The sequence below is a fragment of the Echinops telfairi genome, unplaced genomic scaffold, assembly GCF_000313985.2.
Source record: "Echinops telfairi isolate 266 unplaced genomic scaffold, ASM31398v2 ScPeMD7_7407;HRSCAF=8445, whole genome shotgun sequence".
Classification (NCBI taxonomy): domain Eukaryota; kingdom Metazoa; phylum Chordata; class Mammalia; order Afrosoricida; family Tenrecidae; genus Echinops; species Echinops telfairi.
Window position 1 is genome coordinate 5,642,255 of NW_022111307.1, and position 10,601 is coordinate 5,652,855.

Sequence of the window (10,601 nt, forward strand, 5' to 3'; positions counted from 1 at the left end):
AAGCAGACCACCAAGTCTTTCTTGGAGCAGTTGGTGGGTTCGAGCTGGCACCCTTTTGGTTAGTGCCCAGCAGTCTACAGTTCCATCTCCTGGGCTACATACAGTGGTGGCCTTTCTTGTGGTTTAGAACCCTCTTTAAAATTTTGTCTTGGAAAAAAAAAAGTCAAAGTTCTACAATGTTTGCAAGACTCAAGACAATGAACTCTCATCTGTCTAAATCCAGTAGTTCACATTTTGACACATTTACTTTATAACTCTCTAATATTAGGGGTTTAGTGGTTATGCGTTGGGCTGCTAACCCAACTAGTTTGAAACCACTAGTCGCTGGGATGGAGAAAGACGAGGCTTTCTATGCCAGTAAAGTTATGATCTCAGGAACTCACAGGGGCAGTCCTACACTGTCCTATAGGGTCAGTATGTGTCAGCATGAACTCAATGGCAGTGAGTATTAGGGCCCGTAGTGGCTCAGAGTTCTCCCTTTCACTCAAGAGACCGCTTCAATTCCTTCTGGCCAGTGCACTGCAGTTACCTGTGCTGGCCACTACCTGTCAATGAAGGCCTGCATATCATTGTGCTGAACAGATTCAGAGGCACAGCCAGGCTACAAGAGTAGGAAGAAGTCCTGCCATGCTCTACTTCAAAAAACCATCCAGTAACCCCTCTAGATCCTAACAGTCTGATGTGGGACTGGGGCGTAGTTAGGAGGCAAGGACCAACCCAATGTGGGTGAACAACGTAGTGCTTTATTTTTTTGTGCAGCAACTTGAGAGTAGGTGGTAGACATGGACTTTTAAACATGTTATCGCGTGTCTAGAAACAATGACATTGTCTTATTCGATCATAGGACAGCCAATCAAATTCAGGAAGCTTCCCGTTAATAGCTGTCACAATGGACTCCAACACAGTCGACCGCGGTGAGGGTCATGCGGCACCAGGCTCTGTAGTCTGGTCGTCTGAAGGTAGCCTTGAGTCCACACCCGCTCCACTGCAGCCAACTTCAACAACACAACTATCCAGAGTTACATACAGTCCCTGTGAACAGTTCTACAAATCATCCCCCAAATGCCCTTTGTTGTCATGTTCTCAGTTGTCTATAGATGCTGATAGAGTACTATAAATTGGGTGGCTTAAAACAACAGTAGTTTACTCTCATAGCTCTGCGAGCTAAAACCCAAACCACACCCACTGGCATCTCAGTGACCCTATAGGACAGGCCAAAACTGGCTATGAATTTCCAAGACTAACTCCCATGGGAGTAGAAAGCTTCACCTCTCTCCCGAGGATCAGCTGGTGGTTTCATACTGCTGACCTTGCAGTTAGCAACCCAACAAGTATCCACTTTGCCACTAGGGCTCCTAGTTCTGGGACCTGTACGTATGAATTCAGGTTATGGGCAGAGTCACGCTTACCCGGAAGGCCTTACTTAAGGGAAGAGTTGTCCTTGCCTCCTGACTTCTCCCGGCCCGGGTCTTCATTCCTATGCTCTGGCTGCTTGACTTCAATCTCTGCCTCTGTCCTCACCTGACTGCCCTCCCACTGTGTTAGTTGCTCCGTGTCTTTTGATAAGGATACCAGCTGGATTAGGGCAAGCGTCCTCCAGTGTGACTTCTGATTTAACCTAACTGATCACACCTGTTTCCAAATAGGCCACGTTCGTTCGCAGGTAGTGGGAGTTAAGACTCCAGTCTGCCTCTTTGGGGAGACACAATTCAGCCCCTAACAGGCAGGTTGAGTGGTGTTTGGAACCTGTCACTTCTGTTCTACATCGAGAATGATCAGTGATCTTTTGACTCCTGCTTCCTATGAGCTTTGTTAAAGGGCAGAAAGATGAGAGCTCTCAGAGGGGCAGCTTAGTGAATGAGAAAACTGCCCTGGGAAGTGGGACTTTTGTGCTTTTAATTTTCAAAACGTTGGCTGGGTGTTGATGTGTTGAGTCAGCAAAGTGCAGTGCAGAAAAGCTTGGTAAGCATTACAGGGGGTACTGAAGCCTGCCTTTATTTCAAAATCCCAATTGTTTTTCTAGAAACCATCAATAGCCTCCAAATGACTGACTCAATTTTTGGATCCAATTCTCATGACCAAGCAAATGTTTGATTTGAAACCAGCCCGTTATAAATGTTGTCTCCAGACCGCTAACTCTCGGCAGCGATTCCTGGCTTGCCTTCTGCACCAGGGAAGCCAATCTACGTGCCAAAAATGTCTAAAACTGGAACCAAGGTGAGTAAATGGTTAGACTGCTTTCTTTTCCCCTCCTGCTCTGCCAGGAGAAAAGATCTTGCCTCTTTGCCTAGTGAGTATGATAATCGTTAGAATAAACGGGGGTTAAAAGGAAAGGTTTGGTACTTTATATTTTTTTTTACAGGGTTTCCCAACACTTTATTAATAGTTTAGCTTTGTGTTTTGCTATGCTAATAATCAAATAACATGTAAATATCATGTCAGTGTCTGCTCGTTCAGTAGCAGAAATTCTGTTTCTCTACAGGAAGAGGACATAGTGATAAGTGGATCAGGTAGACTGGAACACTTTGGTGTGCATTTAAGAAGGTTTTGTGAAATTAAGCCTCAACTCCTGATGTTTTAGATGACCAAGATGGGTGGACTAGGAAGGTGAATTAAATCCTCCATATCCCCTTCATTCAAGCAATTCCTTTTTCCCTCTCCGCAAGGGATACTGTGTCTCTCAATACGCCTTGCATTAGGATGAGAAGCCCCAATGGTGCAATGATGAAGCGCTGACTCATAACCAACAGGTCCATAGCTTGAATCCACTAGCTGCTTTGCAGGAAATGATGTGCCAGTCAGGTTCCAGAAAGATTGACAGCCTGAGACACCCTCTGGGGCAGATAGATCTGTGGAATCCTATAGGGTCGCTCTGAGCTGGAATTGGCCCAACCGCCGTGGCAAGGGGAAGGCTAAGATAGAAGCTGGAAAAGGTAGAGAAATGGTGTGTGTGTTAACAAGGAACTAACATAGATGAGGACGCTTTTAGGGAATAGGAAGTGGAAGGGTTAAGAGAAATGGGGAAGGGGAAGGAAGTAATTGTTAATATATTACTACTCCGAATGAACCAACTTGGGTAGAGGGGAATGAGACGCATGCCCTTTTGTGGGCTTTCTTGGCTCCGCCTGCGATTAGTCATCAAATCCTCAGTTTCATTCCCGACGTGATTCCCGTTGACCTTGCCTTCAGGTGGACCTCGGCAGCCCCACCTGGACCACTGCACCCCATGTTGACAGGCCCACGCCACTTCATTGTGCCACTCACACAATCACCACAGGGATTCAGCGTGGCTCCTGTGTCACTTTTCTGTCCCCTGTGTGTCACCACATGCCCCCAAAGCACAGGTCTTAATGAATTTCGCAAACACTTTATCACCCTCTGGTGGGCCATGTCCTTTCATTCCTTTCTTCTTTTGATCAAGCTTGTCCTTCCTTTCCCTTTGCCTTTTGAAATCCTTCAACCAAAGGGACTCACTGTCAGCAAGTCAATTCCAACAACCCTGTAAACCAGGTCAGAACTGCCCCACAGCGTCCCCAGGGCTCTAACTGTGTCTGGAAGCAGACTGCCAATGCCGTCTCCCATGAAGGGGCTGGTGGGCTCAAACCCCGGATCTGTGAGTTAGCAGCCCAGCTCTTTACCACAGTGGCCCCTTCCGTATCCCTCACTTCTCAGCTTAGCGATTCCTTCCGGACGCTTTACCAGACTCCACTCCCCCGGTCAGAAATGACTCGTGTCAGTTGGAATCGACTTGACTTGTTGGCAGGGGGTTTGGTTTGGGTATGCATGTGTCTATTTTTAAAAAGTTTCTGTGGTATTCTTGACGCACTGTTTCGCTTTGACATGCTTCTAAGGTAATTGAGAATGTGGCTTGGATCAGGCGCATCTTAGTCGTCAAAAGGACATCTTGTCCTTTAATACTTTCAAGAAAGCTTTTGGAGTAGATTTGCCCAATCTGAAATATATGATTTGATTTCTATTTTCCTTTTTTCAAGACTATTTTATTGGGTGTTGGTGCACATACGATATCATTCTATAGTGCAATCACATCAAGCAGTATTGTACAATGGCTACCACAATCAGTTTCAAAACATTCTTTTCCTTCTTAAACTCCTTGATATTAGCTCTTCCCACCCTTGTATACTTAAAAAAAAAAAAGTTTAAAAGACTCATGTTTTCACCTTTTAAAACCAATAAAACAAACTAGCCACAAGGTGGCAGCATAATGCCAGGAAAATGACCGTTTAGTTTACAGGGCAAGCTAACACGATGGCGGACTGTGGGACTGCGGAGCGTGGAGGGACAGACTCCAGAGCCTTTGGTCTAGCTGTTTCCAGAAATTGCTCCATAAAGCCCTAGGTGATCCTGGGAACGCATCCCCTGTCTCCACCAGAAAAGCTCTGGGCTTTGTTCCTTTCACGGCCACGCCTTGGCTTCTACCCTAGTTCAGCCCTTTCATTTTGCAAATGGGCTGCTGACACCTGGCAAGGGACTTGGCGGAGGGAGGAGGGCGGGTGTGGAGAAGCAGCTCTCGTTTTTTTTGCCACCTTCACTGGTCCCAGAGGGGTTGTGATAGAAACTTGAGAAAGAATAATAAGCGTTTGAAACAAAGAATGTTCATGCTCTTGTCCTTTTGATTCTTTGCAACTACTCATGCTGGCAGTAGTCATAATACAGAACATATTACATTTTCACGTGTGTTTGCTCTATATTAGGTTACAGTAAGCCTTGTAAAGTCTGTGTTTTAGTCTTCTCTATTTTCCATCTCACCTTGCATGGATTTCTACACCTGGAACAAATTTCATCTTCATCGAGGACTTAAGGGCCCGGTGAGCACTCGCAGGGGACCCATCGCTGAAGAAGGCTCAGTCCTTGCCTTTAGAAGAAATCTGGTGGAAGAGATAGGACATAGATTTGTAATATATTATGTTAAGTATAGAGCGCCGTGGAAACAGGAAAGAGGCGGCAAAGGACTTGAGTTGGCAGTTGCTGCTTCTGTCCGCACACTCTTCTGTTTGGCTTTAAGCCCTCAGAAAGCACTAAGGCATATTGAGAACTGACGTTGTCTTTGAGAAAACAAGTATTGTTCTGGGATGAGGTGTATAAACAAACAAATTCCTGTGATTGAGTAGATTCTTACTCATAGCGACCTTATAGGACAGGGTAGAACTGCCCCCGTGAGCTTCCAAGACTAACTCTTTACGGGAATAGAAAGCCCATCTTTCTCCTGTGGACTGGCTGGGGATTCAAACTGCTGGCCTTGAGGGTTAGCAGCCAGACTCAGGACCACTACCCCGCCAAGGCTCCAGGTGTGAGGTCTAATGACGGCTCCTTCTTTTCCAGAGAAGAAAGCCATTTCCACAGGGAAGTCTCTGCCCAACGTTGGTTTTCATCTGCTCTTCACTTGCCCTTCCGTCAGGTCACTTTCTACGAAGAGAAAAACTTCCAAGGTCGCCACTATGCCTGCGACGGCGACTGTGCGGATTTCCACACCTACCTGAACCATTGCCACTCCATTCGAGTAGAAGGAGGCACCTGGGTGGTGTACGAAAGGCCCAACTTTGCCGGGCACATGTACATCTTACCTCGGGGCGAGTACCCGGAATACCAGCATTGGATGGGCATCAACGACCGCCTCAGCTCCTGCAGGGCGGTTCACCTGGTGAGTGGGGGTGGCAGTCTCCCTCCAACCCCCTTCTCTTCATTTTTCCTTCTTCATTTTCCATGAAAGGGTTCTCTTAAGGTTTCCCAAGCCTTAATGTGTGCCCACGGAGTCCAGGTGGCACAGTTTAAAGCCCTCAACGACTCGCCCAAAGGTGAGCATTTCTGACCCACCAGCCACTGCAGGAGACCGAGCTGTGGCCATCTGCTTCTAAAAAGATGCCAACGTTGGGAACCCTACGGGGCAGCGGTGGTTTTCAGTAATGGTACCTTTCTTCGGGTGGCTACTGAGGTGGGAATGAAATCTTGCAGCAGCTCATCCCAAGACTAAAAGCGCTAATTATTTCCATAGTATTTTCTCTGCCTCTTAAATATTTTGTGAAATGATTTCTCAGTGGGAACGTCAGATGGCTCAGTGCACATGGGGAGGGGAGTTCACATCGCCTCGATTTGTAGGTTGTGGCCCATTCGGCTCTCTCAGTTCTTGACCTTCCAGTGGATTCCATAACGCTTTGCTTTTTGCTTTCTGCCTTTCTTCAGTCCGGCGGCGCCCAGGCTAAACTCCAGGTCTTTGAGAAAGGGGACTTCAATGGGCAGATGTTTGAAACCACTCAGGACTGCCCCTCCATCCTGGAGCAGTTCCACCTGCGGGAGATCCACTCCTGCAAGGTGCTCGAGGGGGCGTGGATCCTCTATGAGCTGCCCAACTACCGCGGCCGCCAGTACCTCCTGGACAAGAAGGAGTACCGGAAGCCCAGCGAGTGGGGCGCTGCGTCCCCGGCTGCGCAGTCTTTCCGCCGCATCGTGGAGTAAAGACGCACGTGGGGCCACACACGTCTTCCTGGGGGCTGGCCTCGGGGTCCAAACAGGCGTCATACAGCAACCCATGCAGCAATGGGCTTTTGCCTCCCACTGCCTTCCCTTAAATGCTTCTAGAGGTCGATAATGTCCTGACTCCCCCCACTGGACAGTGCACCTTCAGATCGCCAGTCTAGAGCTCTGTGCCGAATCAATGGGGCTGCATTAAAACGTTGGAAACATCGTCGTGTCGAGCGGCTCTGTCCTTAGGCTCTGCATCCATTCAACGGCCACACCAATGCTGGCCGCCATTGCTCGAGTGCCTACATCATGCCAATTTCTATTCACAGCCACCCGCTAAGGGAAGTGGTTGGTCTGCCAATAAGGAAACGGGCTTACATTTAAATTTTACCCAAATTCATCAGCTGATGAGTGGAGGGGCCCGAGTTTATTCCAGATTATTTCTGCCTCTCAGACCCTTGTCCCCTTTTCTTTACTTCTAACTCACAGGCGCCCGTCGGGCTGTAGTGGCTACGTGTTGGCCTGCGAACTTCAAGCTCAGCAGTGGGAAACCAGCAGCCTCTCTGCCAGAGAAAGGCTGGGCTTTCTACCCCGGCAGAGTTAGTCTGGGCCCTCCCAGGGGCCGTTCTACCTGCCTTGCAGGGTTGCTGAGTCGGCATTGACTCGATGGCAGTGCGTGGGTTTGGCTGTGTAACTCGTTCGTGCAGCACACATTGGCTGAGGAGGTATGTGCACCAGGCCAAGCTGGGGGGGGGGGGATGTTTACAGGGGGAAGGCACAGGCTGACCATCCTTCAGCGAGGGCCTGTCAGGGCCAACAGCTCTCACTTGGAAAGGGTGGTGCCACGGGACACCCAAAGGCCTTGGTGGAAGACCCAGCCCCCGTCTGTGCCATCCCTTCTCAGCCCCCAGACGCTCTGTGAAAAGCAGGGACACACTAAGCGGCTGCCCCCGCTTCACGTGAATTACAACGAGCTTTGACTGCGTCTGAGTCACTCCTGTGGGTTCAGCTACTTCCACAAGGAAGCGGACAACCCAGGCACGCAGTGTCACCGGGGCTATGTGTCGAGCATCCGAGCGGGCCGGGTGGCCCCATGCCCCGTTCTTTAAAAGTGACGGCAAAGCCCGTGACCTCCGTGGAATTCCTCAAATTTAACAAATTAACAAATTAGTTCGCAAATCCCTGATATTAGAGGAAGGCTGACTCAGCGTACTTCCCTGCTGTGTTTTTCTTCGTGCTCTTCTCGTCCCCGGCCTGTTGGGGTTGTGTCTGAGTGAAGGGCTCTGGGACAATATGTGAAGGTTGGGGAGGGAGACACCGAGGATGGAGAAGAAAGAAGAGAGGCCACGGAGCTCGGTCCCAGCACTGTGAGACAAATGCTCCTCATCCCCAGAACGAATGGTCCCTCAGGCCTAGCAAACACATTCTGGTCCTCTGGGGGTCAGAAGGAAGATGCTGTAAGACCACCTGATAACCAAAGACACTCTATCTAGACACCACTTTGTGAGGCACACTTTCTGAAAGCGATCCCAGAGACCATGACTCCCTTTCCATGGGGGCTGTGGTAGCAGAGGGCACCAGTCCCCCCTCTTCTCACACATCACCTGCTGCCGTGTTACATCTCCTCCTTGGTGAGTGGGTCCCCGGCTGGTCAGAACAACCAGAGAAGCAGTCTGGCAGCAGGACTCATCACAATAGCAGAGATGCTTCTGAAAGGAGGGTTATCATTTGGGGGTGTCCTGTACCCCTTGGTACATGTCCTGAGACAAAGAGGTCACACTATTCTCCCCAGCCACAGACAGCCACATCAATCAGTGCGCACCAAACAAATTTTAGTAGCAATGGACGTTAAGTGTCAAGAACATTTGTATATCCTCATCCATCAGTCAATCCTAGCTTTCCCAGTAGAACTTTGACTGGAATGTTAGGGCAAGAAACAGTTGCCTCAGTTGTCACCCACACCTGCACCAGCACCTGGGATTTCACTCTCTTCCTCTCCCAAGTGCCCCTCTGCAGTGGCAGCCCGGAGAAAACAAGCCAGGGTACCCGAAGCCATCACATCCCAGTGTCCACCCAAGTGCTCCTCTGAGATAAGTCTCTGCTTGAGTTGCTCCCAGATGTGAGCCTAGCTCTTCAAAATGTAGAACCAGGGGTTCCCATTGAAATACCTCCAGGGCAGGTTGCCAGACTAAATACACACCCCATTTGTACATCCCAAGTAGCATACAGATATTCCTTGGTTATACTAATCAAAATTTAACTGAATGTCCTATTGATTTTTTTAGCTAAATTTAACAACGCTGCTTCAGAGAAAGGCAAGTTACAGATGACACTGGGTGGAGGTGTAAAAGCAGAGGGTGGTGGTGTGTGAGGTGGGGCCTAATGGGAGCGCATGTGCCTCAGAAGGACATTCAAATACAATGGAAGAAAATAACACCATAAGCCACAAATCATGTCCCCCGATGAATTTGGCCTGCGGACAATGCATCTCCAATCTTTTGCCTGTCCATGGGTTCAGGTGTTTCCTTGCAGTGAGCCGGGGTCTGCCCCTGCAGCGCTCAACCAGCAGTGCTATCTCTATCTATTGGTCCAGTTGGCTTCCTCATTTCTAGGCGCCACAACCCCTATTTTTCCCTGGTTTCTCTCTAGATGCAGTTGGCTCCTGGAGTCTTTCCCACCCTGATCTTCGCCTCTGTGGGGGCTGCACATTCGCTACCCTTCCCCTCCCCTTTGGCTCTAGTCTACAGCTGAAGGGTTATGGTCAGTTCTTTGAACCTCCTGTCTCAGTTGTAACCCAAACCCCCTAACCTGCCGCCATTGAATTGATTCGGACTCACAGCTCTCCTACGGGACAGAAGAGCTGATCCTTGGGGTTTCTCAGACAATATCTTTTTCCCTAGGAGAAAGAAGGTGGGTTTGAACATTGACCATGCAGAGAGCGGCCCAACACTTACCCCACTGTGCCTCCAGGGATCCTTCTCTCTGCAAATACAAGAGCCCAAGTCTCATGGAGACCCAGCAATCCTTGAGCCCTCCCATCAGCCCAAATAAAGACCTGGATCCCATTTCTTAAGAACTGAAACTCTAATTTCAGGGTTACCACATCCCCCTGCCTTCTGGGGAGCATTAAAATGAGATAATGTATGAAAAGTACACAGCCTGTATTTTACCAACTGGGTTCCCATGCTGGTGCCAGATCACTCCCCGGAGCAAGACCTTGTGTTGGTGAAGTCAAGGGTCAGTGAAGAAGAGTTGGACACGGTGGCTGAAACAATGGCTCGGCCACACCGACTGTGACGATGGCGCAGGACTGGCAGAGCTTTGCGCTACTGTGCATGGGATTGCTGTGAGTTGAGACGGAATTGACTTCACCTCTCTATTACCAACTGTGGTGTTTTGTTTTATTTCCCCTAACATTTTATGTGTTTGGCTTTTTAATTTTTATCTCGTTCCATCTCCCAATTGTTTTTAGGAAAACATCTCTGAATCATCCCCCCTATCCCACTGCCTTTACAAAGGGCCAAATTTCACTCTCATAGGAGTCTGGCCTTTTCTTAGCTCTCCCATAAGCCTCTCCGTAGTTCATACCACCCAGGGAGGCCTTCCTAGGAGAGAGAAGGCAGCAAACCACCAACCGCTCCTGCCTGCCCCGGGGGCTGATCCCCTCTGGAAACACAGGAGGGTAGGGTCTCCGTGTGCTAGCACCCACCTATTCCTCTGTGTTTTAAAATAGCTTTATTGCCGTTACACTTCACACATCACGCAATTTAATCGTTCAGTCATACTAAGAAGAGTGGTGCAATCATCACACTCCATTTCAGAACAGTTTCTTCTGTACTCGGTGTTGGTACCCCCTCTGCCTCGTCCTTCAAGCCTCCGACTTTCAAGATGCTGGATGCTGTCTCTTAAACACTTGATGAGATAGGGCTTATTAGCCCGTTTGCAGACGAGGAGCCAGGGCAGAGAAAGGTGAAACAGCTTGTCCAAGATCACATAGCTAATTCATCCTGGGGGTGATGGTAGAGCCAGGGCCAGTCGCTGTTCCCTCCCGTGACTCATGTGACTTCTCTTAGCCTTTGAGAGAGTGAACCGTGCCACCCTGTCAGAGCATGAGCTCTTTCCTT

The 10,601-nt window shown here is 49.1% G+C and overlaps 1 protein-coding gene across 1 annotated transcript; it reads left to right on the plus strand.

Moving 5' to 3' along the window:
* The first annotated feature begins 1,828 nt into the window (after positions 1 to 1,828).
* Positions 1,829 to 6,616, plus strand: CRYGS (crystallin gamma S). Its single transcript, XM_004713419.2, has 3 exons — positions 1,829 to 2,217; positions 5,417 to 5,659; positions 6,199 to 6,616. The coding sequence occupies exons 1-3, from the start codon at positions 2,197 to 2,199 to the stop codon at positions 6,469 to 6,471; spliced, it is 537 nt and encodes a 178-aa protein (XP_004713476.1). The 5' UTR covers positions 1,829 to 2,196; the 3' UTR covers positions 6,472 to 6,616.
* The last annotated feature ends 3,985 nt before the right edge of the window (positions 6,617 to 10,601 follow it).

What these genes read in the sequence shown, in the direction of transcription:
- CRYGS (XM_004713419.2), top strand. Translation starts at nt 2,197, where the DNA reads ATGTCTAAAACTGGAACCAAG. An exon ending in TGTCTAAAACTGGAACCAAG is followed by an intron (nt 2,218 to 5,416) that starts GTGAGTAAATGG and finishes CCCTTCCGTCAG; the next exon opens with GTCACTTTCTACGAAGAGAA. An exon ending in CCTGCAGGGCGGTTCACCTG is followed by an intron (nt 5,660 to 6,198) that starts GTGAGTGGGGGT and finishes GCCTTTCTTCAG; the next exon opens with TCCGGCGGCGCCCAGGCTAA.